At 44.9% G+C, this 20,373-nt stretch overlaps 2 protein-coding genes across 11 annotated transcripts in view; both read right to left on the bottom strand.

Annotated features, from left to right (window-relative positions):
• Nucleotides 1-2,727: 2,727 nt before the first annotated feature.
• brca2 (BRCA2 DNA repair associated) lies at nt 2,728-17,362 on the bottom strand. Of its 4 annotated transcripts, none has more exons than XM_076976242.1 (27): nt 17,206-17,362; nt 16,795-16,843; nt 16,447-16,689; nt 16,086-16,158; nt 15,938-15,987; nt 15,821-15,849; nt 15,626-15,743; nt 15,478-15,530; nt 15,211-15,289; nt 14,345-15,091; nt 10,868-14,245; nt 10,681-10,773; nt 10,512-10,581; nt 10,020-10,417; nt 9,657-9,847; nt 9,346-9,533; nt 8,994-9,164; nt 8,207-8,567; nt 7,931-8,086; nt 7,600-7,747; nt 7,167-7,279; nt 5,474-5,675; nt 5,149-5,315; nt 4,885-5,023; nt 4,281-4,534; nt 3,749-3,871; nt 2,728-3,377 (listed from the first exon to the last, which is right to left on the bottom strand). In XM_076976242.1, exons 1-27 carry the CDS (start codon nt 17,233-17,235, stop codon nt 2,991-2,993), a joined length of 8,010 nt encoding a protein of 2,669 aa, XP_076832357.1. In that variant the 5' UTR covers nt 17,236-17,362; the 3' UTR covers nt 2,728-2,990. The 4 variants fall into 4 exon arrangements, with proteins under 4 accessions (XP_076832357.1, XP_076832359.1, XP_076832360.1 ...); XM_076976244.1 differs by having other exon boundaries at nt 15,508-15,530; XM_076976245.1 differs by having other exon boundaries at nt 16,791-16,843; nt 17,211-17,362.
• A 409-nt stretch (nt 17,363-17,771) lies between these two features.
• frya (furry homolog a (Drosophila)) overlaps nt 17,772-20,373 on the bottom strand; it is a 59,538-nt gene continuing 56,936 nt past the window's right edge. For 4 of the 7 annotated variants that reach the window (XM_076977343.1, XM_076977339.1, XM_076977342.1 and 1 more), the window contains exons 60-63: nt 20,139-20,156; nt 19,798-19,908; nt 19,404-19,609; nt 17,772-19,143 (exon numbers count right to left, since the gene is read on the bottom strand). In XM_076977343.1, coding sequence (XP_076833458.1) covers nt 18,885-19,143; nt 19,404-19,609; nt 19,798-19,908; nt 20,139-20,156 — 594 coding nt within the window. In that variant the 3' untranslated portion in view covers nt 17,772-18,884. The remainder of the gene's footprint in view (nt 19,144-19,403; nt 19,610-19,797; nt 19,909-20,138; nt 20,157-20,373) is intronic. The other 3 variants (XM_076977340.1, XM_076977344.1, XM_076977345.1) reach the window with 1 other exon arrangement.

Genomic DNA, 20,373 nt, shown 5'->3' with positions numbered 1-20,373 from the left:
GACAGGACATTAGAACCTCACTGGCAGTGTGCAAACTGAGGTTTCTACATGGTCTACTTTAAATGTCCTGCTACTAACGTTATTTGATGGAAGACAACTGATTTACAGGGAAATAATATGGATGAATTGGTTCATTGGTTCAACATGGTTGAATTAATTGTTCCAGACAATACTACTCCTCAAGCCAAAGAGGTAGTTTGGCTTTCAGCACCCCAGTCTACATCTATGGCTCGGCGATAACCCACTTCCTTGCTAGTGTATCAAATTTGAGGCTCATCTAGGATAGAAAATAACCTTGGACCGTTCAACTAAACCCTCTTCCAAATCCCACTGTACTACTCACACAAAAGCATTTACCAATGTCACACTGCACACACGTGGAAGGAGACGTACAGCCGGGTCAGCCCGAGGGTCACCGCCCCGGTTCTGCCCGGGACAGACCTCGAGTGCTGGATCTGCTAGGTCAGCTGCTTGTGAAGCGTCCAATCGCTGCCCTGGAAGGTCTCGCGCTCGCTCGGCGGTGGAGCGAGAGGACCAGATGGGGACGAGCCGCACGCCCCGGTCTGAGCTGATGCGAGGGTCAAGGGTCAAGAGCGAGTGAGGAAACGTGGCTTTAATTAAAAACAAATCCATCAGTCTTATCTTTAGAATTGGGGGCAAGTGATTTAGACAGAGGTCAAGGCTTGTCCTTGACAGCACATCACTTCAAGAAGTACAGAAGCAACTCCGGCCTTATGTTTTATACACTAGACATGATTAATGTGTAGCTGTTGATACAAATCACAAAGTAATGCTTCTTGGTTAATGAATAAATATTATGTTGTGATAAATGCAATTAATGATCAATAATAGATTTTTGAGGGAAATAAGTATATAAACTGCTTTTTAAAGTTTTCAGTAATGTCAGCATGCTGTCAGCCCTTTAAATGGTTCTTCTGTTCTTCAAGGTGAATGAATCAGGCCTGCATTTTTATTATACTGTTTTACAGCTGCCGTTAATTGTACAGGCTACAGTTCCCGAACACAGTTATTAGATAAGACCAGCACTCTGTTCCATAAAGCGGGGTTTCTGACTATCGGGAGGGAATATCGAGTGTCTGCTCTCCATCACCAAACCCCCCACTATTCACCCCTTCACCACAACCTAGCCCCCTACACACACACACACACACACACACACACACACACACACACACACACACACACACACACACACACACACACAATCCTCTTACCCTTTCACCGTCCATTTAGAGAGACACAGGAGAGAATAGTCAGTGGTAGACTGAGAGCATAGGTTAAGGGAGCTCAAACAAGATCAAAGGACCTTTTGTATTTAGGTTATGAGAAGATCTGTTAGGTTTTTTTTCTCTTCTATCAGGTTAGAAAATCTACAACGAAGCCAAAACATTAGTAATTGCAAAAGGTGTAGATTTGGTTAAAGAAATCACAAATGATAAAATTAATCTAATGAATGATAAAATCACCAAACAGACCATGCACACCACCTTAAGAAAGGTCATGGCGTGAGCAGAAATGCTCAAACAAAGTCTGCAGCTTCTGAGAAGCGTCCAGCTCCAGCACACCGAGGTGAGGAGAACCTTCATTCTTCGTGCTGCCGTGCAACAAAACACATGCATGAAGAAAGTAAAAAAGCAAAGCCCAGGGGAAGAAGAAAATCTAGAAACAGAAAACATGCCCTCTAGTGGCAGATAAGAGCAATTTGTACGAAATCAACTTATATCTCATTCTGTTTAGTATAGCTAAAATTTGCAAAACTCAAATTAGACAGGTTCTCGGAGACAACATCTCCAAAAGCAAAGGCGTGTAGCCTGGATATACAGAGAACAAACAGACTGTACTATAAACCACACACTCATTATCACTATTTGAATCAGGACTGTTTTGTGCAAGACATTTTAAGGGCGGAAGCATTACCATGTGGGAAATTGAAACCATCAGAGAAACTGAAACCTTTTCGCTCCAGGGCCACAAATATTTTAAGAGCCGACCTCAGGCGGCAATTTCTGCCAGTTCCAGTCTGGAATGCGCTCGGTACTCGGTACAATCCTCCGCAGCAGATCAGAGTTTGAGGGATCCACTACTTAAAATAGACCGGTGTTTTGCCCAAATGAGATAATAGACACTAAAATGAAAAGCGTCGGAAGGAGACCAAGTGGCCATTAACAGAGAGAGTGAACTCCACGCTGGCAAGGCTGTGGTTTTCAAAGACAGTTTTTACACAAGTAGTAGATTATGGGGTTGGTCCTCAATTTCAGGGGGAGAAGAGAGACCAGACTGCTATCTGGGGTAAAAGCCGGTAAAGTGTAGATTCTGTATTTTAAGAACCTTTAACATATACATCTGACTTTATCAGATATTACAGCTTCCTCGTGGTAAGTCAGGAATGCATCGTCAATCCTGGACGTGTTGGTAGGTCCAGATACTGATGCATGTGTTTGCTTCCACCTACTGTTTAAATGTAGAAGCACCACAGAACTGCTGAAGGATCGGGTCTCTAAGGCTCTGATCCGAGAACTATGGGACTTCATTAAGACATCGCACTTTAGTTTATTAAAACCATATCGATCTCACAAGCCAGTAAACTTCAATACTTCAATCAAAACTAAATTCTTACCCACCAAACAAGTAGATGCTCTGAATGACTATAATTAAATCCATGACTCAGGAGCACAAATAAATAGAACATTTATTAATCTCTTTTTTTTTTTTTTGAGAAACTGGTCAAAAATGTCACACCGACGGTAAAAACTGACAGAAATCTTCTGTTGTGCAATTTTCATCTCAGTAGTACAGTGAATTTGTGGGGAAAAAACAGCCATGTTAAAATGGACAATGTAACTGTACAAACACGTAACTGTACAAACACGTAACTGTACAAACACTCCGTCATCCATGAGGCACGTGAGGCGTCCCTGCACCGTAAACGTGTGCCTCCGCACGCCGCCGTCAGAGCGACTTGTGGAAGCTCACGTGGACACGCCCTCGCCGCGAGGTTGCTCCCTCCCCTCCAGCAACGCCTGGGTGTTTATCATGGCCAGCTCCTCGTCCTTCACCCACTGCTCCTCCTCCTCCCGCAGGGAGGTGCAGCTGGGGCTCGGGGCCCGCCTGGTCTGGGGGAGGCGTGGGGTCTCGGACCTCCTCGGGGGGTTAAATGTCCTGCCGACGCTGGGGGAGGCGACCGTGCCCAGTGGGCTTATGGGTGGCGGGGAGGGTATGCGTGACAGGTAGTCGACGCCTCGTTTTCGTTTCACACTCCGGGGGTCTCTGGGCTCAGAGCTGCCAGAGGGGGCAGGACTTCTCGTGGACGCTAGGGTATAAGGGGAGAAGAGCCTACCTGCTTGCTGGGGTGGTACCTGGGAATAGGATTAAAGTAGAAAGGACAGCGTTATCTTCAAAGGCACTTTACCCACAAGGCTGTGCGTCAGTGGATCTCAGTACCAAGATGGGACCCCATGCACCACACATCTATGGCTTTGCCCTGATCCAACACAGCTGACTCTGTTCAAACAGGGTTCTGTTCAATTACCTGATAACTAGAGGCACATATGCTAGAGAAGGAAAAACAGAAACACGATACTCTGGGTCTAAGTACACAGTGTGGGGAAGAAGCTGGATACGAATGCGTGAAAACCAGTTTATTGCATCACTACAGGAACAGGAACTGTGTTCATAATCATCAAATGAAATGAATCACAAAAATAAGATCCAGAAGCAACAAACTCACATTCCTGAGATTCTGTTTTGGCTGCAAGCCCAGAGTTCTTGGGGACCGAAAAGACTTGGGGCAGCCAGGTGTAATCAGGTTTGAGAGCTTCTCCTCAGCGACGCTGAAGAACATCTCGTTTCCCTGCACGAAAACCAAGCAATAGCACATAAAGCTGCATAACCAGGAGCCGCGGGTAAAGAACTGTGGCACGGCTCCTTGCTCTACAGATGGTGGCAAGACGCTACCGATTACAACCGGGCTGAAACATTACACAAAATAAAACGAAAAGGGAATTTAGGACCATGAGGTGGATAGGGGAAAAAAGAAAAAAAGTTTTAGAGCTTGGTTATAACAGTGATTTATTAAACTCAACTGGAATTCTGGGCCGAAGCGAGAGATAGCTGATGCAATGCTGTCCAATACTCCCAAATGGTAATACCATAGATGTAACTTCAAACGCAGCACCCCTCAACCCCCACAAAAAAGAAAAAAGACTGCTTTACGAAAGAGTCCTTTGGTAGGAAATGAGTGCCCTGCGTGCAGATATTACCTTGACAGAGGTCTTGAGCCTGGCGATGGCTTCCCGTAAGTGGGCGTCTTTGGGGTGTAGGGAGAAGAGGGCTTGCTCCCCAGCGTAAAGGCAGGGCACAGGCGCACAGAGTTGCCGGAGCTGCAGGTTGCTCACGGCCAGAAGAGCCATCGGCCTCACCAGGTCCTCCACCGCGAGCTGGACCAGGCCGCAGGAGATCCGCACGGAGATGAAGTCAAACTCGCCGTCCGCCAAGTACAACAGCGGAGAGGTACCTGCACACAGGACCATCAAAACACTCTCAAAACTGCCACTTGATAGAGTAACGCGCACGCGCGCACGCACGCACGCACGCACGCACGCACGCACGCACGCACGCACGCACGCACGCACGCACGCACGCACGCACGCACGCACGCACGCACGCACGCACACACACACACACACACACACACACACACACACACACACACACACACACACACACACACACACACACACACACACACACACACACACACACACACACACACACACAAAATCATACGATGGAAAAGAATGAACTGTGGAGGAAATACTTCACAGTAACAACTAGTTGCATCAAAGCCAAAGGAGTAAAATGAACCTTCTCTATCCAAGATGGAGATGACGTATCCCACAACATCCACCTCTCCACAGGGGGAACCGAACCCGGAGTTCTGGAGATCCCTGAAGCTTGTTACTCGTCTAGCAGGGAAATGTTTACTTAACCATTCCGGGCAAACCTGTTCCAAATAATCATCACACTTCATTACATTTAGCAGCAAAAAGGAGGCACATTTTTGGCAAAGTGCGCATGCTAGCTTACAGTAATTGCAGGATGTCCAAGACTTATGATACGCAGTTTTACCTCCAGGTGCTGAAACTGCGTTTTCTTGGTGGCGGTGAACTGCAGGTTAGTGGTGGTGGTGCGTCTCTTGGTCTCGGATGTGGCCAGATGGTAAACCCTGTATCTACCGCCCTCTCTGAGCAAAGAGCTCAGCTCTGCAGAGGGCCGCCAGATATTCAGTGTGTACACTGCAACACACACACACACGTGTGAAACGAAGGCACAACTCCCCATAAGAAAGCCAAGAGAAGACCAAACAAGATGACCGAACACACAAGGGACGCTAGTCTCATTCTTAGCTTAGCTTCACACCACAGGTTTAATCAATACCGCCGCTAAAACTCACCGCGGTTTAAATGCTGGTCGTCGGAGTCGGCGATGGCGAGCTTCCAGACGGGGGTAACGTCTCGGTTGGGACCGCCCCCTTCTGCCTCACCAGCCAACTGCACAGCCCTGCGCACACGCTTCTGTAGCTCCGCCTGCCTCCGCTCGGCCACGCCCCTCCTGTAGCTGTTCACAGCCTCCACCTGCTCTACACTCAGATGGGCCTGTGCAAGCATCACATAGTCAAGACAGGACATACGTGAGCCCACCTGCAATATGAAGGCCCTTGGCCCGCGTGCTCTAACACAAGGGCTTCCCGATCTCAGTCCTCAGGTTCCAGGACACACAACGTGTCCACCGTCCCTTTATTTAGGACTCCTGATGAACAAGCAACAGTATTGATCTTTCAATCATCTACAAGGGATATTTCAATCCAGGAAATGGTTTAGATTTGAGGACCGAATATGAAAACCACTCATACATAAAGGATAACAAGAGAGTCAGTATAGAGATGGATAGTATCAGTGCTAAAGTACAGTCGTACATGTACGTCAATAAGGCGTAATGGGCAGGATTAAAGACACTCTTCCCCAATACTTGGTTGCACAAGCATTGGCAGCGTCTAAGGCTCCAGACATCTCTGAGCTTCTTCTCGTCTGCTGGAAGACTCTCCACTGGTACACTACAGCTCTCCAAAGATTTCAGCCGCTACAATTCAGCTGGACTGGGATAAGGATTAATCAACTCACCAATGACCTTTTCTTTCTTTTTTCTTAAACAGTCCAATTTGTCCCCTCCTCAACTATTCCTGTGTACTTTGGATGTGAATTGTATCTTTATCCTGCTGAAAGACCCGGTTGTCCTACCCAAACTAGTTTTCGTATTTAGGAGCACAATGCAGTATAAAACGTCTTTATAATCCTCTGACCTAATTAATCCTACAGCCTGTTTTTATACGTTTTCTTTAAGCAGCGGAGACTTTACCCACACAGCCCCGTCTTTGTTCAGCGTGTGGCGAACGGCATGAGTTGAGACCACGACTGCAGATGTCTCCAGCACAGCCCGAAGCTCTCTGGATCTTCTAGGTGGCTTCATACCAACTTTTCGTAGGGTTCTGCCATTGATTTTCTCCTATACACCACATCCTGGAAGGGCCTTGACTGTTCTATGAGTAGCAAACGTCTTGATAACATTTCAAAATGTTCAAACAAGAATGCTAAGGTCTTTAGAAACGGTCTGGTACCCTTTAGATTACTTGTGTTTGGTGGCTGTATTTCTGGTCAGCTCAAGACAGCTCTCTTGTGTTCACTATAGTGAACAAGGAACAGGAAATAGCTGTTTTTTTTAAGCCTCAAAGTCGCCATTCACATGCTAATTAAAGTCATGTGAGCACCAACAAGGTGGAGACGGGTCAGACTAATTTCTTAATTCATCACAGAATATTCTGATTCTGTCCTTTGTTTAAAACTGAACAAAAGGTTCCAGTGTTCATGGCCTTGGAATTGTTTTCATTTTCTGATCATTTTTATCTCCATTTTTGTGTTTTTGACCTATCCAATCACAGAAGCTCATGAGGACCCCAGTGGCTTCACTAAACACGTTATTTCAGGAGATATTTTATATTGTGCACGTAAAATTCAAGGGTGCCAATAATGTTGACCACAAACGCATACGAGCCCGATCTAATGGCAGCGGGCCGGTGTACAGGGCCTCACCTCCACGTAACCCGGGTCGCTCTCCACTACGTGATAAAGCTCCTCCCCATCGTGCAGCTGCTCGATCTCCCGCCGACTGAGCGTTCGATGACCACGCCTCTTTTTCTTCTTTTCTGTTAAAGCGGATTCGTTAAAAGAGAAAATAAAAAATTATTACCTTGATATTAGCTTTTGTTAAAACACAGTTCAAATAGCTTGAGAGTGAAAGGGTGGAAATTAAAATATGGTGGTTAAATAAACAGTAATTGTTAAGAGTTCTACAACACCCTCCTGTGAATACAATTTGCAGTTCTGCGGTTTACATGGGTACATGTTTACGCAGTCGTATTTACTGCTCTGATCTAGTAAAAGAATGAGCGTCTCCAGCACAGAGTGGCCACAGCAGACAGCAGTGCGTGGTGGAGTAGATGTTCTGCACAGTAGCCCCTCATACCCTCCTCCTCTTTCTCAAACTGGGCTTGGATCTTGGAGAACAGGAGCTCCAGGTCCTTCTGCTTGGCAGCGCTGTGACGTGTGGACTCTCGGTCCTCGGCTCGCTCGGTGCGGAACACAAACACCCCGCCGGGTTTCTTCTCCATCCACTGTTATGTCGATTTTTAAATTCGAAACAAAAACAAATGTTGGTCTGTTTACGGCTACAGGTGACATTTTCATTTATGTACCAATGGAAATTGCACAACTGGCTGTCCATACCAACATGAGGGCTAACAACAGGATGGGGAGGGGGAGAGAGAGAGAGAGAGAGAGAGAGAGAGAGAGAGAACCTGAGTGGGGTAGCTCCTCAGTACGATGATATCCACACAGCCCACCAATCCTCCGGTGGAGTACAGTGATGAGAGGGGCACTGAGAGGGGTCGGGGGTCTTTATGAAACCCCATCTTAGCGTCCCAACGGGCCGGCCTTGTGCTGTTGGCTGAAATCTGTCAACCAGAAATAACAGCGAAATAAAGCTCATTTCCAGAGAATGGCTTAATGATACTGCTCCACACATGTATGCACAGGCCAGTTTCAGTCGGAAGACTACACACGCACCACCTCACCTTGAGCATCAGCGAATCCGGGGCCTCTAGGGGAGGACAGGCATCCTGAGAGCCAATCAGCTCTGCCCCGTGGATGGCGATCTTCCCTCCCACTCTAAGACGGCCTTTTTGCAGCATGGCGCAAAGCGGCGGGTCCAGCAGGGCTTTAATGGAATACCAGCCATCGGTGAGACACACGACTGCGGCCGGAGACTCTGATCTGGGGTCAGTGGGGGGCGGCGCTTTCTCTGTTCCCTCTTGATTGTGGACAGATGTGACAATGGCGCAGATACACAGCACCAAGGTCTTGGCTGGGGTGTCATCTCTTTCCATGATCTTCTTCAGAGCGGACCTTTGACTGTGATCTACCTCCATGTCATATCTAAAAATAAATATGAATAAACTGCATATTAAGTGCTGCATATTAAAATAAACCCTCAGAATGCTCAGACTTGTTGAGCACCAAGAGATTTCTCAGGGCATCTTTCTTAGTCTACACATTGCAAATTGTGATTCTCGATAGAAAATATAAAATCTTTAAAATGTGGAATACAACAAGCAAAAAAACACTAAAAGCAAAAAACAAATGGTTGGTTAGTGCAAGACTCTGAATTAATACTCTAAACGAGTCCTGGATTGATGACCAAAATCATCTGGATAACAGAGTTGCTCACAACATCCATCAACCGATCTGACTGAAATCAATCGAAAAAACCTAGCAATTACTTCTGCTCGTCACTTCTACATAATCAAACGTTCATAGCGACCCCCAGACGTCACGCTGCCACTCTGGAGGAACAAACAGCACCTGAGCTTGAGCTGCAGAAGGACCTGCTCCGGAGTGAGAGCCAGACCGCCCCACACTCCTGGGAAGGCTCTCTCCATGGAGGCCCGTTTCCACACAACCCAGCGGTAGTGGTTGTATGCCCACGCTTCGCTTATCAGTCTTGGGTCAACACCAGGGGTATCACACAGGGCCCTATCCAGGAAGAAAACCCAGATTATTCAATAAACAAACAACACAAGGGCTTGCCAGACTCCTCACGATCATTTCCAGACACTCAGAATGCCTTAGGAGAGCGAACTCGGAGTGCAGAAAACCTCTGGTCCGTAATTCACCCATTTATATGAATTTATAGGTCAGAGGCTCTGGTGTTCACCTGTAAAACTCCTCCTTGCCTGCAGATGCTCTGTTATCTGGGATCAACCAGCCGCCATCCGCCAGCTGTACTCCGCCCGTCTGGGCGAGCTTCTCCCAGCTGAAGAAGTCAGCCCAGCTGAACCTGAACGCCTCTGCATTCTCACTGCTTATCTGGGAGACGGTGCGGCGTACTCCATGTCGATATAGCTAAGGGACAAAAATACGGAGAACTTCCGGATTAGTGGTAGCCAAAAACCGACTCGGTCACCGAAAACGGCGAGACGACTATGAAATAGGTAAACACAGAAATCCAGAATTTGGACCAAGCACCTCTTCCTGGGTGTGCTGGACTGGGTTCTTGTGACCTACAGCCGTCCTCAGTGGTATTCTGGTCAGCCCAGATGTCTTGGCCAGGTACAGGCTGCCGGGAACGGGTCGAACGGTCTGCCGTTTCTTTTTTCTGATCCTCAAGTCCTGCATATCTCGCGCCAGCTCCACAGACTCCTGCCAAACCTCCAAGACTTTGAACGCCACAAATCATAATATACTTGGTCAAGATAAAATATGTAATGGAAGAACCTCCACGTCCATAGTACTATATTACAATGACTAATAAATGAATGTCATAAATGAACTGCTCTGTCAATAGTAAATGTAAGACATTTATAGACTTCCAAATGCTGCAATGGTTACCTTTTTCTTCACAAGTTACTGTGGTCAAACTCTGTAATTTCAAATCTATCCAAGCTTCCGTCCCTCTTTGAAGCACGTGGGGCTTCCCTCTCACAGAGCTCATCCTATCTTCATAACGCAAGACGGACGAGGACGAGAAGATGCTGGACTGTTGGGCAGAACTCTTCAGAAGATCAATACCTGGCAGGCCGTCCTTATTAAGTGGTGGAACAAACACACCTGAAGCTATAGCAACTTCCCTGGGAACACAAGGTTTGGGCGCCTCAGACCTCCTACTCTTTTGAAACGGGGGTACGAACGACGACACTTTGGAGCTTGGTGCTTTTATTCTGTGATCAACAGATTGGGGAAGAGCGGTGTGGTGAGCTGGGTTGGCGCCTTTTCGATCTGTGATGTCACTGCAGATTAAAACAAACACTATTATTGCATTCCCACAAAATTTTAGGTGGAAGATTTTGTTGAGGCATGCAGAGTACGAGTTTATAAACTCACCTAGACGGATGAGTAATATTGGGCTTTAAGTGCACGTTGTATTTGAAGACTCGCCTGTCATTCAGAGCCCCTGCAATGGTGAAGGAATATTAAATGGGGCCCGGGTTGACTTTATGGGACATGGATTACCTAAATAAATGCTGCTTCACTCAGAAGAGTGAAGACTCACCATTGGGACTGCCTGTTACAGGAGCACGAACACTACTGCCATCTGAGATCTGGTCAAACTCTGACACAAATCTTCTTTTCAAAGGAGGTTGTCCTTAATGCAATTAAAAACAGAAGACAATATAAAAAGGTTTGATAATGCAGTGTAAAGCTAGTGTAATTTAGATTATGGAGCTGAAAGGATTTACCTCTCAAATCACTACCATCTGAGATCCGTTTTCTTGCCATATTTGCCTCAATTATTGAGTTGTGCTTTGTTTTCCTAAAGGCTGTCTTCTCCAACAGACCACGCTCATTGAGATCATCTTCTAACAGGGCTTTAGTGCACTCCATTGCTTCCTGCTCTAAATATTTCTGCTGAGTCACACTGCATATATTAGGATTCGAAGAAGGATCATCGTGTGCAGGCTGTGATGTGAGCAATGGACCTCTGGCTTCTGTAGGTCCCACATCAGCACTCGCTGGTGGATTCTCTTCAGTAAGTCCCGAAGACCGGCATTCAGAGGTCGCCGTACTTTGACCGTCGACACCAATAGCTGGTTGCGCGTCGCAATCTTTGAACAACTGCAAGGCTGCCTGAAGAGACGTTTTCGACACGCTCACACTTTTTCCGCTAGCTGTGCTAAAACCAGCATTTCCTGATTTTAAGGCATCAGCGTTTAAGCCGCTACCTTGTATGATCTCAACTTTTCTTGCAGGTCTACCAGCATTAGCCGGTACACAATCCCTCAAAGATGCTCTGTGGGAGCTTTTCCAAAGCCCCTTTTGAATGCTCAAATGGCTCTCAGTCTCATGCATGTCAGCAGACACGTCGCTGCAATCTGCAAACACAGCCTGGGATTCCGCCAGCGCTCTTCCCGATACCGTCACGCCTTTACCGCTTGCCGTGCTGAATCCCGAACACACCGTGCGCTCAGGGTCTGCGGCTAATGTCTTTGCAGAATTTAAAAGTCCTCCATCAAGCGATAAACTTTCCACTTCACATTCAGAAAGAAGACACTTTGCTTTTTCCAGTGCCTTATTGGACACAGCTAGTTTCTTTCCACTTGCAGTACTGAAGTTCCAGCATCGTCCCAAAACAGCGGGACGTGTTTCTGGAACATTATTCTCTTCTAAAATTTCCATTCTCTTGTCGCAGGGTGAAGCATCAGCTGAATCACCTAACACCGCCTTAGCTCTTTGAAGTGCTTCTGCTGAAACAGACACCATTTTACCACTTGCTGTACTGAAACTGCAGCCAGATGTTGACTGAAGCGTCTCTGCTGAAGTTTTAGTAAATTCCTTTTGGACATATTTATTCAAAGCCGTGGACTGTTGCTTTAAGCTCAAAGACTCTTTGTTCACACTGTCTATTTCAGGCAAATGCGCAGCGCTTCCTGCCAATGCCTTGAAACCACAGTCATCCATCACACTTGACTTGTCTCCATTCCCTTGAGAAATATCTGTGCAGTCAAGATCACGGGCTTTGAAAAATGTCTTTGCCTTCATAAATGCTTTTTCGGAGATGCTCACCCCTTTATCGCTCACCATCTTGCATCCTTTGACAGAATTCTTATGATTTCGGTTTGCTTCAGAATCCAATTTTGCTCTCCCATCCTCTAATTTAATTCCATTGGAGCATTTTTCACTGTTGTCAATGTCTTTGAATATGGTTTTGGACTTCTGAATAGCACTTGCTGAGACTGAAACTCCTTTGCCACTGGCCAATTTAAACCCATTACTCTGTATGGATTGGGAAGTCTGACATGTACCCAATTCACAATTTTTTTCAGTACTAATCTGAGACTTTTCTTCAACAACTTTTGTCAGAGATTCAGCACAAATCTTTGAGTCACAAAGTGCATGTACTAACATAGACTGATCATGCACAGGGGTCAGGCTACAGGAGTGAGCTTTTGTCATCAGAGGGGCCTTCGTTGAGACCGTGGCCTCACACATACTAGGAGCTTCAAAGTTATCAACTTCACTTAAAAGTTTCTTTGCATTGACGAGGGCTTTTTCAGACACCCTTACTTCTTTTCCTCCAGCTGTCCTAAATCCAAAATTCACTGCATTCGTTTGAAGTAAATGTGATTTCTGATCAACACCTCTCTGTGTTGCTTTCAGATTTGCAGAGCCATCTATGTGCTGGTTTATTTCTTTTTCTTTCATTACCGAGTCTGGATCTTCATTACATGGGATAGCATCTGCCCTTAGTTCGAGCTTTTGTAATTGCTTATGGCAATATAACCCACCAGTGTGATCTTCGGGTGGGAGCTCAGCTGTGTGGCAGGCGGGTGACTGTTTTATCTTTTCCTCAACAGTATCTGGCCCATCATCATACTTCCTATCAATGTTTTCTTCAGCATCTTCCAAATCTGCAAAGAGATTCCTCGCTTTACGCAGACATTTGTCAGAGACGCTAACATCATTCCCACTGGCTGTTTTAAAGCCAAAACAAAATGACTTGTTTTCTTCAACGGCGTTAGACTTTACTTTCAGAGTTTTATCCATTTCCATATCGTTGCACCTCAAAACGTTGACATTTGGCATTTCCGGTGCATTACTGCTCGGCTGGCTAAGACTTTGAATAAATACATCTTTGCTGTGCATGCCATTTAGCACTGGAGTATGGTGACTAAGAGATCCTGTCTTGGCCTGACGCGTCTGAGACACCTGCCCCTCATTACAGTTAAAACTGTCATCAAAGTCGATGTCGGCAAGCATATCAGAATCCCAATCTTTCTCAAAGTGAGAGCTGTCTAGGGGCTTGAAACCAAACTTAGGACGCCTAACCTGAGTAAATTCATTCTGACTACATGCCTCCTCCAATATACTGCACAATTCTGTTACATCAGCTTTTTGTGATGCTGTCAAAGACGAGATCCCATCAACATTGATATGGTTAGAATACTGAGGTTTCTGACCGCTTCTGACGTCAAACACAGGACCTCCGTCATGTTTTACATGTTGGACTTGCAAAATGTCAGTATTTTCATCAAACTCTTTGAAAATTTCTTTAGCTTTTTCAAGGTTATCAAAAGAGACAGTGATACTTTTGTTAGAGGCTGTTTTAAAGCCAGACTCAGAACTTGCACTTGAAATAAAATTTGAAGCTTCTCTTCCCAAATTTAAAGAAAGAACTGTTGGACAGCCACTGTCAGATTTTGATTTTGGACTTCCAGAGGTCATGCTCCCAATCTTTGTCAAATCTACTCCTTTGTGATCTTCATAGGAATGCTTGTAGTCAACACCATCTTCAAGATCTTCAGGTCTTGCTTTAGGTTGAATTTCGCTGATTTTCATGGAAGATGACTCAGTGAGGCAGTCATGGTTTCTCTTTTGGCCTTTGTTTGACAATTTTTCCAACTTGACTTCCTGAGTGAAATCTTCTGAAAATGCCTTACAAAGCTGTGTCATATTAAGATCATGGTCTACGCTGAGGGCTGCCAGAGTAATCTCTTTACGAGCGGTTTCTCCTGGCTGCAACAAACGATCACCAATGTCAGCTGTGTGCACCATATCTTCACCATCTTTGGACTCATCAAAAAGAGATGTTTCCAGACAGTGGTTTCCAGCCAAAGAATCTAGAGGAAAGCATTAAAAATGATAAAATTATGGTTTTTGGACTTTGGGTTGGTTAGATGTGACATACAAAACCAGAAGAAACAGATGAAAAGTCATACCGGTGACTGTGTGTGAGGAACGTGTTGGTGTGGCATTCCACTTCTGTACTTCAGTTGATGAACATGGACTTTGTACTTGATACACAAACTTCCTGGGTCTTCTAGAGAATGTGAATGCAGGAGATGACTGCAGAAAAGAACCTCTGATCTGAGATCTCTCTGGATATGAATCAGGGCAGCAATTCAGTTTCTCCACAGCACATGATGACTGGACACTTTGTCCATCACCGTCTCTAAAAGTGTGCTGTGGAGAGTCACTGTTATGTGCTAAATGTTTAGGATGCTTGCTTGCTAATTCAGATGTAGCGTTCTGCTTTGCTTTCGAGTTTGGCACATCAGATAAACTTAGAGGAGTCCACTGTGTGAAGTCTTTGGTTTTATTGGGACTTTCTATTTCAACGGAAGCACAGGTGTCGAGCGAACTTAAATCAGGACGAACATTTAATTCCGAAACAATGTGTGCAGGGCTCTCCGTTGCCAGAGAAACCGCCTTTGTTTCTTCAGCAGCTCCATTAAATCTCTTCTTTATTCGTTCCTTAGTTTTGACTCTTCGCAGCGCTGAGTTGCTGTTGCTGAAGAAGATGGACAGCACATCCTCAGCACCATCAAGAACTCCCTCCACCGTGTCACGGACATCATCATCTTTAATCGCATCCGGCACCGTCTGCCTCCAGACACTGGCGGCATGCTCAGAGGAAGTGCTGGATGTCTCCGCGCCAACCTGACTTTTCTGATCCATTAGTGATGCTGAGGTGACACAGAACATAAATGGATTAATAGCTCATTCTTCAATTACCTTAAAATCCATCAGTTTATCCACATAAACACAATATTCAGCAGAAACAATATTACAGTTATAAACTAACCATCGGGCTGTAGAGTGGGTTCCCTGTCAGATTCTGACAGAGTGCAGTTTGACAGTGTAGGGAATAGTTTTCGTACAATCTGTATAAGGAGAACAGGAAGAAAAAAATGAAATAAAAGCAAAACAAGTTTTTAAAAGCTTGTTTTGTTTAAAAAACACTGTTTACATATGTAAATATTAACATTATAGTGAAGTTGCAACTGTAACAACAAATGATGACTAAGAATAAAAGTTTCATCCTTAAGTATTAGGTTTATGTGCCACTTACAATGACTTCTTTGCCTCTGAGAAAACTTACTGGTGAAGGATCCTCCTGTCTGGCTGTTGACATAACAGTAACATAACACTATTATTAATAATGTGTAAAAAGGGAAAATAAGGAATCTGGAATATTTCATAACTGTGGTCATACATACACACAATAACTGTGGGGCTCAGTGTGGATGGGGTGTTGAAGGAACTGCTCCACGACATGTCAGGATTCAGCTGAGCTCCAAGACTCTCAGAGATGCGTTTTGCAGACATGTCTTGCACCTAAGAGGGATCATGAACACCTCATTCTGCATTCAAACATCTATACAAATTCAAACTGGAAATTACTTGCGTCTTACCAAATAACTTTTCGGTGTGTCCAGTAGGCCTGTAAACATTTATAAAATATAATCAGAAATTCACAACATTGCTGTTTTTTGGGCCATTTGCTGTTATGTTATGGCTAGTCTGCTTACCAAAGTAATCATTTATCATGCCAGATCTACAATCTTTTCCAATCTGTTGGCTAAATAAAAACAGACACACATTAAGAATACATTTCCCATATGAATTCTGTGTTGGCTACATGAAAACTGGTTTTCCTCAAATTCACTGCAGCATTACCTGTCTTTTGCTGAACCAAACAGACATGGGCTTGAGTCACTCCACGGCAAAACCCGCAGGGGGCTTTGCATCCCTTGATATGGAGAGAACATTTCTAAAATTAAATGGAGTGTGACGTGCAGCATCTTCACATTGTACAAGTTCGCTGGTGATCACGTGACATTGAAATAACACTAGATGCCGACGTCAAAGAGCTCATAACTGGAGAGGACAGCTATGAAGCAGTGAACAGTGTCATCGGTGCTTAGGCGAACAAACTCAAAAATTATTTTCAACAGTTTAAGGAAAATCAAGTCTCATTGAAAATTTGTATTGCATTTGTTTTACGTATGATACTCTAATCAAAACAAAAATGTACTACCTGGAGCAGAAAGATCTCCAAGAAATGATAAAGGCGACTCTGGGTCTCTATGCCTAAATAACGTGGGCGTTGAAGACATTTGACTGTCCAGGGTGGTGGTGTCCGTTGTAGCTCTGAACATGGTCCCTTCTTTATACGAGGGTTCCTGCACCTCGGCAATATACTCATCTCCATCTTTATCTCCATCTTTAGGTGGTTTTGAGGTAAGCTCCTCAAACCAGTGGGCATTAAGGGGTCCGAGTTCTTTAAATAGAAAATACAACAGCTGGATTAGTGGAGAGGCTCATGCAAGGGACAAGTGAAAGTGGCCATTGGAAGACAAAACGAGTAAGTAGATATTTAACCTGCCTGCTTCTATTCGATGGAAGACGTCTTCAAACATGTTCATCTGTAAACTCTGAGAAGACAAGATGGGAATTAGTATAACGTTATTTTCCCCCCACACATGTTATAAATTATAATGATTACTAAAAAGCCATTTATTGCATTTGCATGTGGTGAACTAGCTAAATGTCACGAAGCCCGACGACAACTGAGGAGAAATTTTGCCAGCGAGTTAAACCTCGACCTCAAGGAAAGAGTTCTGTAGCTAGCTATGCTAAGCTAAGATATGCTATGCTACCCTATGATATCCTACGCTACACTATGCTAAGCTAAAATATGCTATGCTACACTAACCCAAACTGCTTGAAACAGCTAGCTAACGTTAACTAGTAGCTAAGGTGGTAGTAGGATATACCACAGAAACAAAACACATACTTTACCGTCATCTGACATGATGTCATGCATTATTGTACGATCTGACGTGTGTCATGTTTAGTTTAATGTTTACTTTCCACTTTACAACTGATGTGACTTTAGTTCGTGTAACTTAGCCGCGTCGCAAGCGTCTGTTTCGTTTAACCTGTCCCGCCAATGAACGTGCTGTCGTAACAGGAAAATCTGTGTGAAAGGCCAATCAAATCAGGGCACTCAAAAGGGGGCGGGCTTAACGTGAACGCGCTCGAATCACTGCCCTCCTGCGCCAGGTACGCCTTAAAGGCACAGGTTAGTATTTCTGAAGGCAACGCTGCCAAGAACAGTAATAAATACGTATAATGCATGTATAAAGTATGAAATTAAATGGAATATCGATTGAATAATAGTTAATATTATTTTTGAGTTTGTATGTTCGATATTGCAACATTAGGACCTGATTAATGCTTAAAATTAGTCTTCTTAAGTACCATTTTGTGACACCAGAGGGCTTAGTCAGGCTGATTTGGGCTGAGTTGGACTGAGTTGGGCCAGTTAAAAGAGTAAAAAATAATAATAACTACCGAGTATTAAGATTATTAATAATATGCATATTATAAATTCGATATTTTTATTCTGTAACAGACCAAAAGCACAACAGAAAACATTATTTACAAGATAAACACTTGCTAATTCTCAAAAAACATTGCATGTCTGTGCGTTCCTCCTAACATACACAGATTTGCACAGTCGAACAGCAAACAAAACATTGGAAAAGAAAAGCTCAGAGGCGTGTGTTCTACTCTTAGTAATATGTACAAACACAATGTCAATTAAAATAGTTTCTTATAATCATAAATATCTCCTCTTATAGTACATAGATTGTCATGCTTGGCCATTGAAAGACAGAACATATTTTCACTCTACAAAACTATACCGTCCAAAGCATGTTGATCTCTTGAGAATATAAATAAATCTCTTATAAGCAACTAGCCAGTAGAAAGCAAACATTAGTTCTATTACATCTTCATTAAGTATTGGATGACAATCCTTCAGCATCCAGGTCTTTCAGACAGTAGCACTGCAGTGTAAGAGTGTGTGTACGTGCACGCGCGCGCGTGTGTGTGTGTGTGCGTGTGTGTGTACTACAGCATGTGTAATTCAGTGGATTCAGACACAGCTTTATTCGGGATGTGAAGGATTCATTTGTCTGAAGACTCAGCAAAAGTCTTTTCACATTACGTGAAGCATTGCACGTTTTCCCTTGACTTTTATTATGGTACACATCAGAAGCTTTGGTTTCGTCCTGGTTGCTTGCGGTAGTAGGCGTCCTTCTACTTCGGGGCGCGAGGAACTGCCTTGTGACATCATATATGCTAATACGAGTGCAATAAAAGCCGATGAGTCATTCTCATTCTCTTTGTATACCCAAGTCTCACAAAAGCTTTTCAGCCATTGCTTTATTATTGGAGCTATAATAATTTTTTATAGTTTTATAGTTTTATAATTTATAATTATAAAAAGTTATATTGTCACCCTTTGCTAAAGGGCAGAGACAGGGAAGCACACGAGATCTAGCCCCAGCCAGACAGAGGCGCCTGGGGGTGGAGGTTTAAGGCAGCAGCATCTCCAGATGGGGGCGAGGAGAGGAGGAAGAGGAGGAGGAGGAGGAGGAAGCCCTGGCTCGGCGGGCTTTGTGGAGGTCACAGGCTGATGCCGGCCACGCTGGAGTCTGGCAGGAAGGCGGCGATGGCCCGGTAGCCCCGCGCCCGTCTGATCATGTCACGGACCTCACAGTTCAGCTCGGTGAGGCGGGAGCAGACCTCAGACAGGTCCTGCATGGAGCCCACCAGGGCAAATGTGCCCGTCTGGCCAAGCGTCTGGTGCCGGAAGTAGATGTTGAGGAGAGTCTGTGTCTCGTTCTCAGAGTTACTGCCGAAAATGTCACTAGGCCACATCCTCCTGTAACAACCAAAGATCACCTAGTGAGTCTCTGCTGTGAAATCATTTTTATTATTCTAATTAGCATACTACTATGACACACAGCAACACACAAGCTACTAATTATCTACTGCAAAGCTAACAGAGCATTGCTAGTAATGTCTACAGAATCTTGATATTGGTGATATGACCCAGTTCTCCATCAAACCTATGACATCTAATAATATCTATTTGCATCTTAATCTTGAATTCATGAAACATTTTTTTTCTAAGCAGCTGACCTGCACTCCTGGATGTAGCGGATGGCTGTGGGGAATTCGTGGTTCTTCAGACTCTCCAGGACGGCCTGCACCGCAGCCTCCGAGGAACTGAAGGAGGGCCCGCTGGCCGGGCTCCTGCCCTGGGCTGCCTGCTCCCCCGCCACTGATGCTGCCGCCACCCCCAGGTTCTCCTTCAGGTCGTTCAGCTCCTTGGACATGTTCTGCAGCTGGGGGGGTGGTGGACATGGTTGGGGGTGGAGAAACAGGGTGAGCTCATTTTCAATTGCGTGCCCAGACAACTTTGGACAAATGCTACGTGTGAGGACGGTGGTTTCGGACAGTGATCTTAAACGCTGCGATAGCTCGTGCATGTATAGCTGCGCAAACCACGCAAGTGTCTGCGAGGGCGCCGTACCTCTGGAACAGCGCTGACCGCATGGACCTGACCAATCAGTTTACAGTATGACTGAAAGAGCAGAAGCAGTTGAAAGTGGAGTTTGTAGAGTCTTTGACACAGTTCCAGTTGCTAGAAACAAAAGCGCAAAAGGTTTTCAGTGCACGTTGACCCCACCACAGCCACAACAGTTAACATTGTTAACACTTGAAGATGTCAGGTAAAATAGATGGATGTACATTATTCTTTTCCAAAGAGAGGCTACAACATGTTTTGAATTTCTGTGGTCAGGAAAGATAACCATGACAAGAGAAACATCTTAATGAAACAATCAAGACACAGAAAGGTTATATATAACTTACTGCCAGAGATTCCATTTGCTACAAAGCAGGCATTTTACAAGACAAACGGTGAAAGGTGAGAAGAGAGAAAGTTTAGAACATCAGCGAGAAGGCGGGCAGTCCAGCGGATTAGGCGGGGCTAAGCAGCAGACTCGTCTGATTGGTTCATGCATGGCCCGAGGTAGAGAGAGTTGACGGAGAACAAAATGAAAGACAGAACTCATTGCATCTCTTAATTCAAGCCAAGCACAGAAGC

The sequence above is a fragment of the Brachyhypopomus gauderio genome, chromosome 16, assembly GCF_052324685.1.
Source record: "Brachyhypopomus gauderio isolate BG-103 chromosome 16, BGAUD_0.2, whole genome shotgun sequence".
Classification (NCBI taxonomy): domain Eukaryota; kingdom Metazoa; phylum Chordata; class Actinopteri; order Gymnotiformes; family Hypopomidae; genus Brachyhypopomus; species Brachyhypopomus gauderio.
The sequence above is the reverse complement of the archived record's forward strand: the minus strand, read 5'-3'. Positions and strand labels throughout refer to the sequence as shown.

What these genes read in the sequence shown, in the direction of transcription:
- brca2 (XM_076976242.1), bottom strand. Translation starts at nt 17,235, where the DNA reads ATGCATGACATCATGTCAGATGACGGTAAA. An exon ending in CTTCTGCAGCTCAAGCTCAG is followed by an intron (nt 8,568 to 8,993) that starts GTGCTGTTTGTT and finishes ATTTATTTTTAG; the next exon opens with ATATGACATGGAGGTAGATC. An exon ending in CGGATTCGCTGATGCTCAAG is followed by an intron (nt 8,087 to 8,206) that starts GTGAGGTGGTGC and finishes TCTGGTTGACAG; the next exon opens with ATTTCAGCCAACAGCACAAG.